General features: G+C 43.1%; 1 protein-coding gene across 1 annotated transcript in view; it reads left to right on the top strand.

Annotated features, from left to right (window-relative positions):
- Positions 1–683: 683 nt before the first annotated feature.
- HGSNAT (heparan-alpha-glucosaminide N-acetyltransferase) overlaps positions 684–22,086 on the top strand; it is a 42,272-nt gene continuing 20,869 nt past the window's right edge. The window contains exons 1-3 of the mRNA XM_041751440.1: positions 684–960; positions 15,153–15,268; positions 21,943–22,079. Of these exons, the coding sequence (XP_041607374.1) occupies positions 720–960; positions 15,153–15,268; positions 21,943–22,079 (494 nt within the window). The 5' untranslated portion in view covers positions 684–719. The remainder of the gene's footprint in view (positions 961–15,152; positions 15,269–21,942; positions 22,080–22,086) is intronic.

The raw sequence follows: 22,086 nt of genomic DNA on the forward strand, positions 1-22,086 counted from the left end.
CCCTGACACGCAGATGACGGGTTCTCCGGGTGTACAGCTGGTAGTGCGACCGCGGATTCCTCGTGCCCGCGCGCCTCTGACTTTGCATCCAACACTGACAGAGCTCTTCAGGGTGGTGGTACCCACCGAGGCCCCGGAGGTGCGTGTCCCCGGCGGACGGTGGCCGCCCTGGGCGCTGGGACCCTGCGTGTCTCGCTCCCCACGGCCTTTGCAGAACTGTGGGCCGAGGACGCGAACACCCGTGTGCAAGGTGAACGACCGGACCCAGGAATGGAGCAGGATGCTGCTCAGGGCAGTGGCCGGAGGCCGGGGAGCGGGGGTCGTGGCCTGCGGGCGGTGTCTGTCCGCTGGACCGAGAGCTCGGCGGGCTGGGGGGGACTCTCCGCTCCTCTCCCGCCTCCAGCGCGGGGAGCTAGCTGCCAGGCACCCCCGCCACCGTCCCGCCAGCCGCCAGGACTCCCCGCCCCGGACCCTGCAGCCAGCCGCCCGGACCCCCGCCTGCCGCTCGCGGCCCCGCCCCCTGCCGCTCGCGGCCCCGCCCCCTGCCGCTCGCGGCCCCGCCCCCTGCCGCTCGCGGCCCCGCCCCCTGCCGCTCGCGGCCCCGCCCCCCGGCTCCGGGTCCGCCCTCCGCCCGTGCCGCCAGCGGCCCCGCCCCCGCCCCGCCCCCGCCCCGCCCCCGCGGGTGAGTCAGGCTGCGGGGACGCCGCGGGAGGGAGGCGATGACGGGCGCGCGTCCGTGCGGCGCGGAGCGGCGCAGGGACGGGGAGCGCGGCGGAGGCGGAGGCGGGGACGGCGGCGGCGGAGGAGGACCGGTGGCCCAGGCGGCGGGCGGCATGAGCGGGGCGCGGGGCGCGGGCCCGGCGCTGGTCGCGCTGCTGCTGGCGGCGTCCGTGCTGAGCGCCGCGCTGCTGGCCCCCGGCGACCCCCCGGAGCGCGGTGCCGAGGCCGCCCCGCCGCGAGGTGAGTGCCGACCGCGCCCCCCCGCCAGCTCCGCTGGGCCCGGCTGTCCGCCTCCCCCTCCCGGGGTCGCGCCGCCCCCAGCCGGCCGGGCCTCGTTCGGGAGAATCCCGTGTCCGGAACTAGTCGTGCTGGCGCGGCGCCAGAGCGAGCGGCGGCGGGGAGCCCGGGTGGGGGCGCGCTGGGCCCGGAGCGAGGGCGGCGGCGGGGTCCCAGCCGGGCGGGAAGCGGGGGGCGGCGCGGGGACAGGTCCCGGGGCCACTTGTCCGAGTGGAAGACGTCGGGCGGGAGACCTGTTACTCCCCGCACACGCGCAAACTGAGCGGGAGGGCTGGCGGAGGAAGGGGTGCGTGTGCCCACGGCCCGCCCTGGCGGCCGCCTGTGTGCGGGGGTGAGCGCGCGAGAAGCCCGCGCGGCGAGCAGGGCGGGGGGCCTGGCGCGGGGCCTGCGGCGCGGGGGCGCGGGGGCGCGGGGGCGCGGCGAGCCGGAGCGCGGTGTCCCGGGAGAAGCCGACCTGCAGTGAAAGCTCAGCCGGCGGCGGCGCGGGGAGGGCGCTGCCCGCGGGAGCTTGGGCAGACGGCCCGGCCGGGTGGTGGGAGGGCCGGCCGAGGCCTGGTCCGCCCGGGCCCTGCGGTGGGCGGGGAGGCCGCAGGACCCGGCTCCTGGCCTGGGGCGCTGCTTTTGCTGGGGGCGAGGCTCCCGCGCGGCTGCACCGTCGGCGCTCGCGCTCGGCTCTCCGGTGTTTTCCTGAGTCGCATCATCTCCGAACTCCCGGGAGAACGGGGACCCCTCGAGACCCCAGAAACGAGAGTCCCAGGGCCCTGGGAGAGGACAGTCCCCAGCTCCTTCCCAAGGGACGCTTAGTTCAGGATCCTGGGATCGGTCCACCGCGCAGCAAACCCTGTTGGGTCAGGGTCAGGGCTAGGGGAAGTCAGCCCACCACCTGCCCCTTCCCCTTCCCCCTCCCCCCCTCCTCCTCCCAGCCCCTGTTCTGTAGCACAATAGCGGGGTTTGGAGTCAGTCCGCGTGGTCCAGACTGCCCCTCCTCCACAATCAGAATCCTTCTTTTTTTTTTTAAGATATTATTTATTTATTTATTCATAGAGACAGAGAGAGGCAGAGACACAGGCAGAGGGAGAAGCAGGCATCATACAGAGAGCCTGATGTGGGACTCGATCCAGGGTCTCCAGGATCACGCCCTGGGCTGCAGGCGGCGCTAAACCGCTGCGCCACCGGGGCTGCCCCACAATCAGAATCCTATAGAGCAAAGACACAGTGAATTTTGAAAAGCTATCTTGGCTGATTACATTTTGTACTACTGCCTCCCCCACCCCTTACTCTGTGCCCTCCACTCCCCTTTTATTTTGGAGGAAACAGACCCTAAGAGGTTATGTAATCAGGCCAATCATAAATTGTCAGGGACAGATCCCCTGCGATGCTATTTCTTTGTACTTTATCACCAGTTAATGGTGATAATTATTTTAGGAAAAAGGTTTGTAAATATTAATGCTGGGGGGTTGAGGGAGAACATATTAATATTCGTCAGTGATCCACTCCAGAACCTTCATGAAACTCTGTTGAGAGGACACCAAGGCTTTTCGTGTCACCTTGGGTTAAATTTGGGCTGGACAACTTCGTACTAAACTCCGTTTTGTATGGTTAGAGGACTCAAGTTTACTTAGGAAAAAAACATAATAAATAGACTGTATCTTTAAAAATTTGCCCAGCAAAGATACTCATGAACAGAGAGCTAGAACCAGAAATTAAATATTTGGAAACAAAAGTCTAATATACAAACAGCACAGTCCCTTGGGCCCTATTGAGAGGTTTATCTTTATCTGGTTTATGTCCTCACGAAGACGGGGAGGAACTTGTTCTTTTGGCTATCATGCTCCTTGAGTGGTGTCATAGTATTTCCAAGTATTTCAGAAGTTGGCAGCTTTTTCTTGAAACTGAGCATCCAATTCAACTTAGGTGTCATGGTGGGTGGCTTGGCAGTTGAATCCCTATGATGACTATCATATCAAGACCTGAATTCATAAGGAAATTGAAGCATAAAACAAGAGCCTTGCTCTACCCACTACTAAAGGCTCAGGAATATGAATAAAAGCATTAGTTTTTCCAACTATGAAGGGATGATGATCTGTAAAACAATTACAAATGAAAAGGCCAATGGATAGTATAATTTTGAAAATGAAAACTATCAAAACTGAATAAAGGAAACTAAAAACTATTTGAAAGTGGTATAACATTTATTGATGACAGCTATGACAAAGGATTTAACATCTGTACTATGTAAAGAAATGACACAAATCCTAAGAAGAGCTCTAAGATGGAAGGGTGTTAAATAACAAAAACTCAACTGGGTAAATTTAAAGATCACATTGGCTCTATTCAATAATTCATGAATTGGCCGGTATCCCATCTAGCAAATAGAAAGGAGCTCCTTTGAGCTGCAGAAAAGGAAAGGTTTTTAAAGGCAGAGAGGGAGAGGAGAAAAGGAAATTATTAGCAAATAATGCATTTTATTTTAGGCCAGGATGCCCCCCTAGCGGTAACGAAGGGTCTATCAGTAAGTAGATTACCTTCTGGTACTGGCCAGGAAGTCCCAGGTTGGCTGGTTAAAGGTCATTCTGGGACATGAAGGTGTGATTAGGTATTAAGTCTTGGTGGGGTGTAGCATAAGTGACTCAATTTTGGGCCTCCTGTCTCCTTTTTAACCATCTCCACCTTTTGATCAGACTCTCAGTGCAACTGAGAGGTGTGATCAAAGTATGAGGCCCTAACACCACTGTCAGCTCTGCAGTTCTCGGAACTTTGTATGAAATTTTGTTGATCATCTGTGTGGTATCCATAGGTCATGTTGTTGTTTTAAAGATTTATTTATTCATGAGAGACACACAGAAGCAGGTTCCCTGTGGGGACACCGATGCAGGACTCGATCCCAGGACCCCAAGGATCACCACCTGAGGTGAAGGCAGATGCTCAACCACTGAGCCTCCCAGGTGCCCCAGTTTTGTTTTCATCTCTGTGAGATTCATGGGCTACAATTTCTAGGTTTATGGTCTTCAAGTTGGCTATCTCCTCGTTCCTTTCTGATGTTCCTGTATTAAGGGGATCATCTATGTGGTGGTTAGTGGCTGCAAACTAACCACCTTGAGCTCTTAAGAGACTATAACACACCGGGGAGATTACTATGATTGTTATAAGCAGGATAATTCCTAATGTCTGGAGTGCATTTCAGAGCCACTTTGGCCCTCAAGACCCAAACCAATCAAAATCACTTAAGTCCAAGAATAACCCTGTTGAAGGAATCACCTGTGGAAGCCACGTGGCCTGCTCAAGGATCTCATGCATGAGTTTCAGCTTCCCCAGAGGTGTTAATTCAGGTGCCACAGGTGGTTTTGGTCATAGTGCAGACATCTCCTTTTTTGGCTAAAATATAACCAACCTGGGAGATAGATGTGATGGCATTATCTTTCTAGGCTGGTACCAGAGTATCAGACTAAAGTACAGAAGAGGTGGAAGAGAGTTTCATGATTAGTTCAAATATAAAGTTTTGATCTGGCATCTGAAGAAGCACCCTGCTTTGGTGTCAGCCCTTTCTCTTCCTATTGGATTTAGTTTGGAAGTCCCCAGTGCTTTTTTTTTTTTTTAATTTTTATTTATTTATGATAGTCACAGAGAGAGAGAGAGAGAGAGAGAGAGAGAGAGAGAGAGATTGGCAGAGACACAGGCAGAGGGAGAAGCAGGCTCCATGCACCGGGAGCCCGATGTGGGATTCGATCCCGGGTCTCCAGGATTGCGCCCTGGGCCAAAGGCAGGCGCCAAACTGCTGCGCCACCCAGGGATCCCGAAAGTCCCCAGTGCTTGTGTAGGACCGACCGCGTGTCAGATGGAGCCTTCTTCAGGAGTGAGATGCCTATCCAAGGCTTAAGTCCTGAAGTCCCCCTGCCTTCTGGATGGCGAAGAGGGAGATTCAAGGACAGTCTTTGTTCTTGGTGATTTCCAAATCAGAAGAGTGGGAGAAAATTGGAAACATTAGTTTGGAGAGTTGGAGCCATGTTTTTGAGGAAACTAGAGTAATTCAGGATCCAGTCCAATTTATAACAGAATATCAAAGACAATTAGCAGTATTAGAACCTAATATAGGCAATATATCTAATATAGACAAAGATGTACACATTTCTTGTCTCAACAATTACCCTCATTTTTTATAGTAAAATTAATTTGTTTGCATTAACCTTTGCCTGATTATTTTCTTAAGTGCAGTAACAATAGTGATTGACCATATAAACTTTTTTTTTTTTAAAGTTGGTTATAGTTTTTTCTTTTAAAAAAATACTTATTTTTAAGTAAACACTGTGTCCAACGTGAGTCTTGAGCAACACCAGGATCAAAAGTCCACATGCTTGGCCAGCTGAGCCAGCCAGGTGCTTTCCGCTTTTATTTTTTTTAATGTTTTTTAAAGATTCATTTATAAGGGGGGGGGGAGGGGCAGAGAGAGTCCCAAGTAGACTCTGTGCTGATTGTGGAGCCCAGCAAGGGGCCTGATGCTCAGAGATCACAATCCAAGCTGAAACCAAGAGTCGGATGCTCAACTGACCGTGCCATCCAGGTACCTCTCCCTCTTTTAAAAAAATTTATTTTTTGACCATATAGGCTCTTTTTAAAAAAAATAAAAATTTTTATTTTTTAAGTAGGTTTCACACCCAGTATGGAGCCCACTGTGGGGCTTGAACTCAGGATCCTGAGATCAAGACCTGAGCTGAGATCATGGGTCCTATGCTTAACTCCCTGAGCCACTCAAGTGCCTCAATATAAGCTCTTTTTAATACTACTGTTCTGGAACCTTGTAAGCAAGGTGTTATGTCAGTTTTTCCAGGAGGCTTTATTGGCTCTGCAAAGTCAACCTTGATGTGGAGAACAAAGGCAAAAGAAATATAGGGAAAAAAAATTAAACTTCCTTACACTTACAGCCCATTGACAAGTACTTGGGGCAGCCAGAGTGACCTTACTCTAGGAACACAACTGCCTTAATGTTAATACTTGGCTACAGGCAAAAGGCAACCTTAGCTCGACCTTACCCATCCTACAGGATCCTTAAGTCTTTAACATATAGAAAATCCCTTTGGAAACTTCCTTTATCTCTACCTGTCCACCCGCCCCAAGATGTATGTTACCAATAGTCCTCCACCCATATGGTCCACTGATACAACTGAAGGGTCTCATGATTAAGGGTTTACTAGACAGTAGCAGATGACCTTATCCTACTAACAGCTAGCCTTTGAAGGTCCTGGAATCCTTGCTTCCAAACTCCATAGGGACTTGCATGATTCCCTAACCCCCCTGAGCTTGAAAGGATATAATCGATCACTCCTTACAACCCCAGGGAAGCTCTTTCTACCCATGGGTCTTGTCCCCATGCTTTAATAAAACCACTCTTTTTGCATGAAGATGTCTCGAGAATTCTTTCTTGACTGTTTAGTCCTGGATCCCAACATTTCCCATCAATCTTAGTTCTTTAATGCTGATCATATCTGAGTCTATGCATATTTCTCTCAAATAGGACATGCTGGTCAAAGCTTTAGGAGTACAGCCAAGGTTTCCAATGGTGTCTGATTATAAGGATCAGACTCATTGAATCTCTGCAAATAACTATTGCCATGAAAAGAATACCCAAGAGCTTTCCAATCCTGGAGGAATTAAGTAGGGAGAAAAATTAATGTTTCATCATTGTTCACAAAGGTATATCTTATCAGTTTGTTGATACCTTAAGAGAACAGAAAAGGTTTCTTAAAATCTGGAAAAGCAAAATGTTAGAGAACCAGTGGTATTTTAAACCAGAATTCATAAAAATTATAATTATCCTCTTTGGTTCATTCAGTCCCATGTTATTCATGTCCTACTTGAATATTGTTTTTCTAGTTCTGAAAATTCTTTTTTTAGATTTATTTATTTATTTTAGAGAGAGTGTGCAAGAGTAGGGGGAGGGGCAGAGGGAGAGGGAGGGAATTCCAAATAGGTTCCCCACTGAGCATGGAGCCTGATGCAGGGTTTGATCTCATGACCCTGAGATCTTGAAAACCCTCAGACCTCAGACCCTGAGCCAAAACCAAGAGTTGAATGTTCAACCAACAGCCACCCAGGTGGTCCCCCCTTTTTATTTTTTAAAGATTTATTGACTTATTCGTGAGAAACAGAGGCAAAGATACAGGCAGAGGGAAAAGCAGGCTCTTTGCAGGAGTCCAATGCGGGATTCAATCCTAGATCCTGGGATCACGACCTGAGCCGAAGGTAGCTGCCCAACCGCTGAGCCACCCGGGTGTCCCAAGGCCTCCCCCCCCTTTTTAAAGATTTATTTATTTTTTTTTAATTTTTATTTATTTATGATAGAGAGAGAGAGAGAGAGGCAGAGGGAGAAGCAGGCTCCACGCACGGGGAGCCCGATGTGGGATTCGATCCCGGGTCTCCAGGATTGCGCCCTGGGCCAAAGGCAGGCACCAAACTGCTGCGCCACCCAGGGATCCCAAAGATTTATTTATATATTTGAGAGAGAGTGAGAGTGCACTCATGTATAGGTGAGTTGGGCGAGGGGCAGAGGGTAGGACTCTCAAGCAGACTCCTTGCTTAGCGCAGAGCCAGAAAAGGGGCTTGCTTAGTCCCATGATCTGTGAAGTCATGACCTGAACTGAGCTGAAACCAAGAGTCTGATGCTCAACTGACTGAGCAACCTAAGTGCCCCATGGTTCTGGAAATTTTTACCCAGTTCAGTTGCATGATCTGAAAGTTATCAGAAACCTGTATTCTAGAGTACTTGTCAGATTCCTTTCCATGAATTTCTCTGAAGATGAAGCACATTTGCAGGAAGTTTTCATAAAAGCATCTGAATAAAACAACTCTCTGTAAATGACAAAAAATGCCTATTCTTAAAGATGTGATGAAGGGTCATTACAATGGAATTGACAAGGAAATTTGATTATTTTTGTGAGTGCATTCATTTTAAGATAATAACTAGAATTACAGCTGTTAAAAGTATGTCAGTACCTATTCGATCTTCAGGAATTTCATACAGTTTCTGGAACACTTATATTAATAACACACATCCATGCAAATATAATCTAAGAAGGCTTAGCATCATCTGTTTGACTAGAGTCCCATGTAATTTAACATACCAGATAAGCCTATTTAGTATAATATCTTCCATTTTATAAAGAGATTTTTATAAGAGATCTCAATCCTTTGAGATGTTCCAGGGACTATCTGGAAAACCCAAAGTTAGTTCAAGGTCAGAAAGACTTCATTTAGAATTTGATTTTGGGCAAGTTTGTTAAAATATCAAAAGGTTTGGATACTTAAATAAGATCATATGTCATTATGAAACAATACTTATCCATTTCACCAGGTAACAAAAACTTCATAGGCAGATACAGAAAGTCAAATAGTTGTACAGAGCCATAGCTATTTTAATTTTGAAAGGACAATTTTTTTAACTAATCAAAGACTGATAGAGACAAAACAATTTTTGTTTTTCCTGGCAGATTACATGAAAGATGAAGAAAAACTTTTGTTTATAATATATTAAGAGCAGACCAATAACCTGAAAGAACTTTGTCCTTTTAATGGAGAGAAAAACAAAATTCTAATTTTGCACCAGTGTACTTTTGATATTTAAGCTCATTTTTAGGGGCCCCTGGCTGGCTTAGTGGAGCATGTGACTCTTGATATCAGGGTCACGAGCTGGGGCCCTTTGTTGGACATAGAGATTACTTAAAAAAAAATTTTTTTTAAACAGATTCATTTTAATCTTAGCCACCCTGACTATACATTAAAAGTTCCTTTTCAAAGATTCCTTTTCCACAAATCTTCAACAACTTTCTTTTTTTATTGTCAGAATTTGTCCTGTGTATTCCCTCTGTAACTAATCACTCTGATTTTAGGACAGAATTCCTTTTTTTTTCCCCCTTAAAGATACATTTCCATTCCTCATACCTTCTTTACCTGCAAGCACACATCCTACTTTTCTTGCATATGGCGATATTTCCCTTATTATATCTTGCAGCTTTAATCCTGCATACTAATTAGAATTTTTAACCCTTAGGAATTTTAAGAAGTAAATAATTGTGAACCATCTTTTATATTAGCACCTGTGAGTTGGTGTATAACTGGGGCATCCCAGAGAGACCTGGCTTGGCCACTCGTTGCCAACAGAATCTGCAGGCAGAGATGAGTGGTGTTGAAACAAGAAAGGGATTTATGTCAGTGAGGCCAATGCCGGTGTCTCAAAGACTGTCTCCAAAGTGCCCAAGATACTTCCAGGTTTATATAAGGAAAATATGGGGGAAAGGTCAGTGGGTGCATGGGCTGTGCAGTGAAGGTCAGGTTGACCCTTGTCTTGGAGTCAGTCAGGGGTGGTGTCTTGCTGGGCCATCCTCACTGTTTGAGGGGGACATTGCTGAGGATGCTTTGCCCTCAGGGTCTTCCCCCTGAGCCAAAAGACAAGCTGGAAAGAAGAACCCAAAAGAAAGTTTGAGGTCAAAATGGAGGCAGCTGAGGTCCTCTTTCAGGCAGACTTACAGAGTTATGACTTCTAGAAATACATGCTTTTTTTATAGAAAATTTCTCAGGGTGGCACAATGCATGTTTACTAATAGACTCATATCTTCAGCTCTTCTGTAAAAGGAAGCAAAAAGTGGTTAAGCCTATTTTCAGCAATGAATGTTCCAGCATTTTATCTTATTTGGAAATAATCTGTATATTCATTGAATTCAAGTTAATTTAGCAAAATTTTAAGGTTTCAGGTTACCAAAAGGATTTAGGGAAACTATTTAAAAAATTCACATAAAAAACTTTTTACCCACTTATATCTATTGAATTTACTTGTTCTTAACAATTATTGGTTAGATTACCCACAAAAACATCATGATTCAAATATGGTATTAGACAATCAGCCACTGTCTCTTATTGACAAATAAGTAACCAGTAATAGTAATATGTAATATTTAGTAACCAGTAATATGAACCTATTTGATTAGTAAATCTAGCTAGGATAAAAGCATTATATTTATTGTGACAACTCTAAAGACATACTAATTAAACCAACAAACTATCTTTAATATCGAATGTCTTCCCAGGTCATATGAACCTGAAAAACAGTTGAGTTAATTTGTATTATATTTCTGAGATTTAGAAATGCCTAATTTATAAGCCAATTAAATAGACCTCTTTACAAGTTAATTTTAGCAGCTTAGCAATTTTCCAGAGGTAGAAAATGCCACCTATCTACACATACACACATAGACAGACGTTAACGAATAAGCAGAAACCTGGTAGTTGTTATTTTAAAATTTTTACCGTAAGATAGATATGATAATACAGAACTCATTAGTTTACAAAATAACAGTTGGATTCTAACTATTTCTGGCAGATGAAATAAGTTAAGGTTACCGACTCAGATGGCTATTTTTTCTACTAAAATTTGTGGAGAAGACATATGAATTTTCATTTATCTAAATTTCAGAAGACTTTTACTCCTTTCATTCTATTCATAAGAATTACCTCACTGAGGTTTGTACTTTTATTTTTTCACCTCAAAGTCACAGGGAAAGAATGTAAGTTCCTTCGAAAAGGACTTTGATTTTTCTAAGGACAATACTTTACAAGCCTTTGGAGATAAACAGGAGAGGTATAAACAGGAGAGGTTTGGAGATGGGTGAAAGGGATAGGTTAACTTTGAATTGCCTCTCCACATGCATTTCTAGTTTTGTAAAGATTTTTAAGATAAGGACAGTTGCTTTTAATTCCTCAAAGATTTGGGTTATATCCTAGATGAGCAATGACTGACCTATCCATCCACCTGTGTGGGAATGCTTCTCCGTCCCACATTCAGTTTAGAGAAGGACTTAGCTTCTCTCAGTTTTTTCAAGATCCCATCTGTAGGCTGTGAACCGGGTTTAAAGCAGAGTTCATAGCTCTGAAATTTACTGGAATTTGGGAAGGTTTTCTATTTTGTGGGTTTTTGTTTGTTTGTTTTTTATAGAGAGAGTGAGCAAGTGAGTGTGGGTAAGAAAAAGAGGGAGAGGGAAAGAGAGAATCTTAAGCAGCCTCCACATCCATGAATAGCTCCATCCCAGGACCCTGGGGTCATGATCTGAGCCAAAGGCAGATGCTTAACTGACTGAGCCACCCAGGCACTCCTAGGCCTTGGTCTTAGGTACTTGTTCTGTCTTTAATTTTATGTTAGTCTTTTATTTTTTTTTTAAGATTTTGTTTATATGACCTGAGCTGAAGACACTGAGCCACCCAGACCCCTACATTAGTCTTTTATAATAGATATTTCAGTGCAGATATTTTGTAATTTAGAAACCTCTTGGAGGCTTATGCACACCAATTAAAATCACATATCACATTCTGTTTAATTTGGTAATCCTTCCTTTTAACTGTGCTTCTTAAATGAGCTGATCTAATTGGAACATTACTCATAATGGCCACTGTAATTCTAGCTTGTCTTTGGTAAGATTTTGCCAGTTCTGTAGATATTTATAGCTTTTGAGACCACAGTTCTTAGGCATAAAATAAGCAAGTGTGCCAGGTGGTGGCACACTTCACTCTTTAGAATTAAGGATCCTATCTTTACTATTATTTATTTTGTAGCTTAGTCTGAGTTCCTCAGAGCCAGATTAACACCCAGGAGAGATGTGCTGTGGGGTTGGGGTTGTGTGGTGTTTCATGGTGTGCCTCACTGCATAGAATTTTTCTTGAGGTTGGCAGGTGACCGTGACAGTCTAACTGGTTCTGTGCTCCCCCTCCCCCATCCTAACACAGGTGTCTTAGGGCTAAGTGGTGAGCACTGTAACAGCTCTTAATGCTTGACTCATGCTTACCAATTTTTGTGGCTTTTTGGGCCCCCACGACTCCCATTAGCAGTTAACTTTTACATCATGTGCACATTCACAGAAACTAGGATCTGAGGAACTAGAGCTATGGACTTCAGCAGTGACTAAAGAACTGGGGAGAGGGGAAAGTGTTGATCCAGCAAACCAAACAGAGACTGTGGACTGACTACAAACAAATGGGGAACTGCAGCTACTCCCCACGTGGAATCTGGAGAAGGGTTCCAAACAGACTGAGAACTGCGGATGGAAATGCCAACAGTTCCCCCTGTGGAATCTGAGAATGGAACCAAAATCTGGGGTTTGGAAGTTTCTGTGGAATGGCCAGTAGAAGGCCCTGTGTGCACCACCAGCAATCCTTGTGGAGCCTCGGCCTGGGGAGAGGGTTGGGCCAGCGGGCCGCAACACATGGAATTGCAGACAGGGGCTCCGCATGCTGTGGAACTTTGCATTGCTACCAGCAGTTCCCACGCAGATCTTGGGGCAGGATTAAGGGCTGTGGTTTTCCACTCAAAAAGCCAGTTAAATCAAGAGCTTGATGCAGAGGGCAGAACACAGAACCAAGAGAGAACTCACCTACAGCTCGGATGTAGTGGGAAAGATGGTGAACTCCCATGTGTTTGGGGCTACCATGCCCGTGTTCCTCATTTTCCCTGAAGCCCTCAGAAGTCTCCTTCAGTCCTACCGCTGCCACCAAATCTGTTAAATAACAGTAAGACAATGGAGTAAATGTAAATATCAAGTTGGCTTTATTCATGAATTGGGCAGCATCCCATCTAGCAAATAACGTAGAAAGGAACCTCATTGAGCTGCAAAAAGGAAAGGGTTTTAAAGGCAGAGAGGGAGAGGAAAGGAAAAATATTTACAAAAAAATGCATTGTTTTAGGCAAAGTGACCCTCCAAAGGGGAATAGAAGGGGTCTATCAGCAAATTATCTCCTGATGCTCTCTGGGAAGTTTCACATTGCCTGCTTGGAGGTCACGTTTCTGGCAGAAGCTGAAGTTGCACTAAGGCTAGATATTAAGTCTGGGTGGGCTTTAGCATAAGTGACTCCATTCTGAGCTGCTGTCTTCTTTTTAGCAAGTGCTCATTGGCTAAATAAATGAACATTCCAACAATTTATGTGAAAGGAAAGTACTGATGGTAAATATTTGGAAAATATTTTCAAACTTGCCAATCATTGTTTCAAAACTAAAATAATAAGTGCTATTTTCTATACATCAGGCTAAAAACTCAGGGGAAAAGAATGAAAAGACTAAAAACCACTGGCCCAGCTTCTAGGTAACAGATGTGTTTGCCCTCAGGAGACTGGTGACTGAGGTCAGGTGCTGGTCAGGCTGGCCACAGTTTATGTCCTGCTGGCTGGTGGGTGACTTGAGGCAGCAGGCCTCCGACCCCCCATCCAGAAACTGGAGACACCAGTAGCTACTTCCCAGGGCTGCTGGGGCCTGTGCTTCGTGAAGGGTATGCTTTGTATCCCCTGGAGCTCACGGTCACCTCAGTTGTCATTATAAATCAGCCCAACTAAATGGGAGAGGAATTTGGTAATCCATATCAAAAGCTATTTAAAAAGCAATAAAACTTCACTCCTAGAAATGCAGGAACCATGTCAAAAGGAGAACATGTTCATTTTCAGATGTATTATAGCATCATTCTTATAATAGGAAGAAAGAGGAACTGAGAAGAAATTGGAAATGAAGTTACATGAAAAAAGAGGAAACAACTGTGAAAAATACATAACCATATATTCCTAACCCTAAGGAAGCTCTGCTTTTGTTTGATGTGGCCTGGACATTATAATCATCACCAGCTCACCAGTTACTTGGTTTCAGATTTTGTGCCAGACCCATTACGTGTATTATCAACTCTAGTCTTCCCAACAGTCCTATGAAGTACACACTGTTAAGACTTGTGATAACTGTGATTATATTAAGAAATAGGTATTTGGTCTTCATCCCCATTTCTTGCACAGGATTTACTAACCCTTTGGAATTTCCTCAGTGAGGGTTTTGTCTTTACCTTACTCATAAGGGTAAATTCAGATAAACTTTAAAATGAGGGATTTAGACTGCCTACAGGGAAGAATTTCCTGAATTAATGAACTGACTGTTCACACAGGTTTCCAGGGAGCCCTGAAGGAAGCTTTCATATTGCAAAATAAAGGTCTAAGATCATTACCTTTCCATTGTTTTATTAAACATTTGCTCGCTTGCTCTCTTTTTTGGCCTGGAGGCTAGAGGGCAAATTAATTTCTCATAATAGTATAAGTGGGGAGATTGGTCTAAATGAAACATTTTGCTTTCACTTTAGCCAGTAGTAGGTCTCTTTGTCCACCAAATCAGCAGGTGTAAATTTAGAATGGTTGTGGTCATGGTCTTTAGGTCATCCTAAGAGCACTTAGTAACGTGGTGAGTGCTAAGCCTAGGGAATGTGGAGCAGCGGCTCTTTCTTCCTTCGGACTGCTGAGGCTCATCCTCTCTTCTTCACATCTGTTGTGGAAACCAGAAGGAGACTCAGAAGTCAAACCAAAGTGATGGAAGGCAGAGCTTCTCAATTGGAAAGGGTGTGCAGATCCCCACAGCGCCCTGCTGACTGGGCGTCCTGACATCTCCCGAGCTGCACTCAGAGTGGAGTAACACGGTCCAGGAAAATTCAGGCTCTGGTGTCGCACAGACTGGGGTTCACACAGGGATTTGGCAGAAGAACTCTGGTCAGGTGAAATTCAAATCCTTGTGAGCCTTAATTTCATCATCTGCAAAATGGAGAAAATACCAGCTCATGACATCAGCATATTGTCAAATGATATGTGAAAAGATATGGGACACTAGTAAATTCAATGCCCGTCACACCTTAGCACGTGAAGAACCTTCCATGCAGGAAGGTCCTGCATGGTCTGTTTATACACAGGACGTGAATGGTGGTAACCGAAGCCTTGTTTGTAGTAGAGACATGCGTACAGAAGGGCACCTGTATGTGTGCAAAGTGAGGGATGAGAAATCTCAGGGACACATGGGTGGCTCAGTGATTGAGCGTCTGCCTTCAGCTCAGGGTGTGATCCCAGGGTCCTGGGATCCAGTCCCACATTGGGCTCCCTGCATGGAGCCTGCTTCTGCCTCTGCCTGTGTCTCTGCCTATCTCTCTCTGTATCTCTCATGAATAAATAAATTTAAAAAAAATCTCAGAGCCCATGAGTGTAGGCATTCTAGAAGCACCGCCCTTTACACAGGTGCACTTTGTCTTTAACATGTCTTTCAGATGCTTTGTTTTTCCGTTTTTTTAACTTCTTTTTCTAATTCTTACCAGACTTAGATAAAAAAAAGCATGTAGAGCTGAAGATGGACCAGGCTTTGCTGCTCATCCATAATGAACTACACGGAACAAACATGACTGTCTACTGGAATTCTGAACGTTGTTATCATGTAGGTATTACATTCAGGCTCACAATTTTATTTGCTTTGGGGCTGTGTGAGGTGGTCCTTAATGCTCTCATACCTGAAGTCCTTCACATGTTCACTTCAGTTTATAGGTAAGGAATCAGGCTGTAGAAGGAATCAGAAGACATATAATCAGGGAGCATGCCTAGCAGTGAGCCACATCAATCTCTTTATCTTTTCCCCTACCCATCTTTTAAAAACTTACTTCTTGTTGATGAGCAAAAGCGACAGACCACATTTTATTTTACTTCTCTGCCTGCTGCGTAATCCCATTGCTGGACCAGAGGAGGAACGAGTGACACCTGGGTGTTCTCCAAGGGCAAAGGTACTGAGGACAATGGGAGGCTCCGGTTGAGGCATGGCACGTATTCTGGGGATCTGCCCTTCTGATAATAAAGGATTTATTTATTAAGTTTTTAATTTTAATTCCAGTACAGTTAGCATACAGTGTTATTATTAGTTTCAGGTGTACAGTGTGGTGATTTAACAATTCTATATGTTACTCAGGGCTCATTAAGTGTACTCCTAATCCCTATCACCTTTTCCTCCACCCCCATCCACCTCCCCTCTTATAACCAGCAGCGTGTTCGCTATAGTTAAGAGTCTGTTTCTTGGTTTGTCTCTCTCCTTTTTTTTTTTTTTCCTTTGCTTGCTTGCTGATAAAGGATTTGTTTTATCTGAAGGTGCAACACCTAGATCTTGTTGCTTTTTTTGTTTTTAAGATTTTATTTATTTATTCATGAGAGACACAGAGAGAGAGGCAAAGACACAGGCAGAGGAAGAAGCAGGCTCCCTGTGGGGAGCCCGATGTGGGACTCGATCCTAGGACCCCGGGATCACAACTGAGCTGAAGGCAGACACTCAATAACTGAGCCACCCAGGTGCCCCTAGACCTTGTTGCTTTTTAAGTACAAGGCCACTCTTCTGTGTAAAAGAAAATTTTCTCTATTTCCAAATTGAGCATTTAAATGTACTGCTTTCAGAGGAGGAATTTTTATTTATTTTATTTATTTAAAATTTTTTATTCCTTTAATTTTTTTTTAGTTAGTGGGGAGAGGGGCAGAGAGAGAATCTTAAGCTGATTATGGAGCCAGAGGCAGGGCTTGACCTCACAACCCTGAGATTAAGACCCAAGCCTAAGTCAAGAGTCTGACATCAAACTGACTGCGCCACCTAGGTGCCCCCGGAGGAGGAATTTTAATGCATAGATTTTCCTACAGTGGGTTGTATCCCACTGTAAGTTGAAAATACTGTGAGATGAAAATGCATTTAATACACCTAACCTACTGAGCATCATAGCTTAGTCTAGCCTACCTTAAATGTGCTCAACATCTACACTAGCCTATGGCCTCTCAGTCATTAACCCTCAGAATTGCATGACTGACTGGGAGCTTTGGCTTACTGCTGCTGCCCACTGTCACGAAAGAGGATCCTACTGTGTATGTCAGCTCAGGAAAAGATGGAAATTCAGAATTCTGAGTATATTTCTACCGAATGCATATTCCTTCCCTACAGTCTAATCTGAAATGCATTTCATTTCATAGGGTCATAATGTTGAAAAACCATAAGCTGAATCCCTGTCAAGGACTTTCTGTATAGGGACCTGTTTACTGTAAATAGCTTTAAAAAGCAAACAAAGAATCCCCAGTATGGGTACCAACTGAAGAGGTGACAATACATGGTCCCTCCTCTATTTGATTGAACCCATTGAGAGCTCTACAAAGTAACATGAAGCAAAGAAAATCTATAATGTTAAGAAGAATAGCAAAGACAAGATTTACCAGCCTATGAGAAGGACCTAAAAGAAACCTGAAAAAAAAAATCAACAATAGCTGAATTTCAAAGCCACAGGTAATTCAGAGAATGAACAAAATGTCTTCTAAAATGACAGTATGGCCTAAAATTTATAGAAAAACAAGTTGAGGGGGAAAAAAAAAAGAGTACATTGCCAGGCTATTAGCCAGAGGGCAAGTAAAGCATCTTCAGAATTAAAAAAAGTAGAATCATTGGTACAAAACAGTGATGCTGGTGACAAATCAGAGAATGAAAAAACAGAAGAATTAGCTATATGTGACTAGTACAGGAAAAATATTGCTAATTCATTTTTTAATTTTTAAAAATTTAAAAAAGATTTTACTTATTTATTCATGAGAGAGGTAGAGACACAGGCAGAGTGAGAAGCAGTCTTCCTGCAGGGAGCTTGATGCAGGACTCGATCCCAAGACCCCGGGATCACAACCTGAGTCAAAGGCAGAAGCTCAACCACTGAGCCACCCAGGCTTCCCTATTGCTAATTTATTTAGAAGAGCATGTGGGCGCCTGGGTGGCTCTGTTGGGTAAGTGTTGGACTCTTGATTTTGACTCAAGTCATGATCTCAGGGTCATGAAATTGAGCCCCACGTTGGGCTTCCCATGTACTTGAGGCATCTGCTTGAAATTCTTTCCCTCTCTCTCAAATTAAATCTTTACAAAAAAGTAAAAGGGCATGGGGATAATTATGTTTTAGGAAAATGTTTGCACTTAAACATAGTTGTAGAAGATGTCCCATAATTGCAGAAAAGACCTTAGCTGAAAATTGGAAAGACACTTGGAGCCTGTAAAGATTTAACAACCAGAAAATGCTATCAAGACATAACTTTTTAAAAATTCTGAACATTGGGACGCCTGGGTGGCTTATCAGTTGAGCATCTGCCTTTGGCTCAGGGCATGATCCCTGAATTCCAGGATCAAGTCCCACATTGGGCTTCCTGCATGGAGCCTGCTTCTCCCTCTGCCTATGTCTCTGCCTCTCTCTCTGTGTCTCTCAAGAATAAATAAATAAAATCTTTTTAAAAAAAATTCTGAACATTATTGATATTTTTAAAACCTTTAAGCAAATATAGAGATAGACATTCAAGGGAATGCAAATTATAATAATTTATATTTGTAAACTAGATAATAAATACCTGGGAATGATGGATTTACAGGTGAAGGAAATCAGTTATCTGGTTGAGACTTTCTTTTCCTCTTTGCCTCTCTTCCCTTAAAGTAAAAGCACTTAAGAGACATACACATTGAAAAACAAATAAACATTGAATAAATGTGTACATTTCATAGCTCAAGGACAACTAAAGATACCTATAATGTGTCAGCAGGTGCTTTTGAAAAGAGAACAAAAACTGGAGGAAGGTTAGTGTTGTAATGTTAACTATGAGTAATTAGTAACAGTAACAGTGGAGTAGTTTAGAGCGTGGATTCTGCTGCCCGAGTGCCTGGTTTGAATCCTGCCTCTGTCATTTACTGACTGAAAATGAGAGAAAAATTAAAATGAGTCAAGAATGATTTTGTTTGGTTTTCTTTTCCGAAGTGGGCTCCATGCCTAGTGTCAAGCCCAGTACAAGGGCTTGAACTCTTGACCCTGAGATTAAGACTTGAGCTGAGATTGAGTTAAATACTTAACTGACTGAGCCACCCAGGTGCCCTAAGAGATGATTTTTTTTTTTTTAAGAGAGGGAGAGAGTGCGAGTGGAGAAGCAGCAGAGGGGCCGAGGGAGAGAGAGAGAATCTTCAGCAGGCTCCACACCCAACACAGAGTCCAATTCAGGGCTGTCTCACAACTCTAAGATCATGACCTGAGCAGAATCAAAAAGAGTTGAATGCTTAACTGACTGAGCCACCCAGGCACCCCAAGAGATTTTTAAAAAATATTTTATTTATTTATTCACGAGAGACGCAGAGAGAGAAGCAGAGACACAGGCAGAAGGAGAAGCAGGCTCCTTTCAGGGAGCTGGATGTGGGACTCAATCCTGGAAATTCAGGATCACACCCTGGGCTGAGGGCAGACACTGTGCTACCCAGGCCCTCAATAGATGATTAAAAAAAAAATAAAATAAAAGTTGCACAATTGATAAATTGATTAATAAAATTTAATAAAATTAGAAATTAAGATATGTATAACCACTGTAATTAAACTAATTATGGTCAAATGAACAGCTTATAAGCTGATAAATTTGAAATTCAAAACTTGATTTCTAGGGTGCCTGGATGGTTTAGTTGGTTGAGCATCTGCCTTCTTGTCGGGTCATGATCATGGGTCCTGGGATTGAGCCCCATGGCAGGCTCCCTGCTCAGTGGGGTGCTTGCATCTCCCTTTCTCTCTGCCTGTAGCTCCCCCGCTTGTGCTCTCTCTCTGTGTCAAATAAGGAAATAAAATCCTAAACAAAGCGCAGCCCTGGTGGTGCAGCGGTTTAGTGCTGCCTGCAGCCCAGGGTGTGATCCTGGAGACTGCGGATCGAGTCCCACGTTGGGCTCCCTGTGTGGAGCCTGCTTCTCCCTCTGCCTGTGTCTCTGCCTCTTTCTGTATCTGTATATATCTCTCATGCATAAATAAAATCTTTTAAGAAAAACTTAAACAAAAAAAAGAAAAATTGATTTTCTTTAAAAATATGATATGAAGATTGATTATAAAGAAATTGAGAACATAAATAGATCAACAGTTAAGAAATCCAGAAAGTTACAGTGAGTTTCTCCTCCTAGAAATATATAATTTTTTCTACATTTTCAAATAATAAAGAATTATCAGTTTATATAAAGTAACCTATATATAAGCTTCCCTCCCACAAAAATGATGGCTTGATATCTGATTTATTCTGCGGTATAGATAGGGTGTTAATCTTAAAATCTGGCAAAGACAAGAAAAGACATTCAGGTCATACTTTTTAATCAATGTAGGTGCAACAATCTTAAATTCTATCAAGTAGAGTAAGTTAGCATATTGAAAGATTTATTTATGATGACTTATGTTTTTATCCTTGAGGAATCAATAGAGTTCATACATAAAGACGATGATGAAATTTTAGGGTGAAAATACAGGTTAAATGGAGAGATAGCCAATACATTCCGATATGAAGACTAAACATAGAAAAAATGGCGGTATTTCTTAAATTAACACATACTTTTAACACAGTTGCTTGTTAATATATCATGGCTCCTTTATAGAATCTATGTAAGTCATTCCCACATTGATAGGAAAAATGAAATGAACATGAGGATCAAAGGATGGCCCAAGAGAACAGGTAAAATGGAGACGTGCTGTACAGATAAGATGTATTACCATGTCGCAGCCACTTGTGTAGCTGAAAAGAGGAAGTAAGGCTAGTGGACCAAGTAAATATAAGAAGGAGAATCTAATTTACATGAGAATTTAACATAACATATTACAACTGAAACCATGGGGAAGGTATCTGGACTTATTATATATCATTTGTCAAAGACTCCAGGCAGATTCAAGTTAACCTCTCCACAAATGTAAAAAAATACTAAAAAAGATAATATATTTTTAAACTAATAAATAGAAGAAATGGCAATTAGTATGACTGTACAAGGCATTAAAAACTTGTAATTAAAAATTAGAGAATATAACACGATGAAAAGGAAAGCACTAGAATGGGGAGATATTTGAGTTAGTTAAAAGTTTAATATTGTGGTATGTGAAGATGTAGTTCTAAGATGATGTTCAAGGAGATTTTAAGAGATGGTTCATAGCATAAGAAATATAAACAAAAGAATATTGGTTTAATCTGATAATTTAAAATAATTACTCTTAAGATTACTCTTAAAGCTATGATATCATAAATATTTAGCACATGAACAAAAAGAAGAATGATTTCTAAATCCTAGTAAGGCAAAGGAGAAATAAGAATACTGTAATTTTTCTTATTTGAATACTGTTTGGACATATAACAAGGACCATTAAAACGATTTTTTACAAAAGATTTATTTATTTATTTGGTGAGGGAAGAGACAGAGGGAGAGAGAGCCCTAACAGGGCTCCATCCCACCACCCTGAGATCATGACCTGACCCAAAACCAAGAGTCAGATGCTTCACTGACTGTGCTCCCCAGGCACCCTGAAAATGGTAATTTTTTTTATCCAGTAGCCTCATTTTTGGAAATTTATTTTAGGGAAGAATTTAAAGGAATAAGAATGTCATGTGTAGGTCTTTGAAAACAGATAATTTATGTAAATTAATATAAATTATATATACTATATCTTTCAAAACTTAACTTACATAAATTATACACAAAAAGATAAAAGCTTTGAAAGCAGCCTAAATACTAACAACTTTAGTATTTAATGAATTATAATGCAACCATTAAAAAATTTAAATATGCAGATTGTGGGGCATCATGGAAATTTACTTGTATGTGATATGTAAACAACGAAATGCAAAATAATATATGCTGTATTTGTTAATTATGTGAAAATTTTACCTATGAGTAAAGATTGTACAGTTCCATGGGCACACATAGTTATATGGGCAAATTTTATCTAAGTTTTTGGAATTTAAGTTTTTTTATTTAAAGAAAAAAAAAAATGGATCCCTGGGTGGCGCAGCGGTTTGGCGCCTGCCTTTGACCCAGGGCACGATCATGGAGACCCAGGATCGAATCCCGTGTCGGGCTCCTGGTGCATGGAGCCTGCTTCTCCCTCTGCCTATGTCTCTGCCTCTCTCTCTCTCTGTGACTATCATAAATAAATAACTTTTTTTTTTTTAAAAAAGTTTTTTTATAAGTATGAAGGAAAAGTCATCTCAGGATTTCAGGTGGATATTCATGTGCACCAACAACCAGCGGCCTTTCAAATGCCTCTAAGAGTTGCTTGTGTTTCTGTTCTACAGTGCTTGTTTCAAATTTTGGTAAATGTTTCCTGGAGTGGGAAACCCGGGAAGCCTAGCATTGCCGCAGTGGCGTTGAGCACCCAGCATGGATCTCTCCTGCAACTCAATGACACCTTGGAAGAGAAAGAAATTTGTAGGTTTGTA

The sequence above is a fragment of the Vulpes lagopus genome, chromosome 4 (assembly GCF_018345385.1).
Source record: "Vulpes lagopus strain Blue_001 chromosome 4, ASM1834538v1, whole genome shotgun sequence".
NCBI lineage: Eukaryota > Metazoa > Chordata > Mammalia > Carnivora > Canidae > Vulpes > Vulpes lagopus.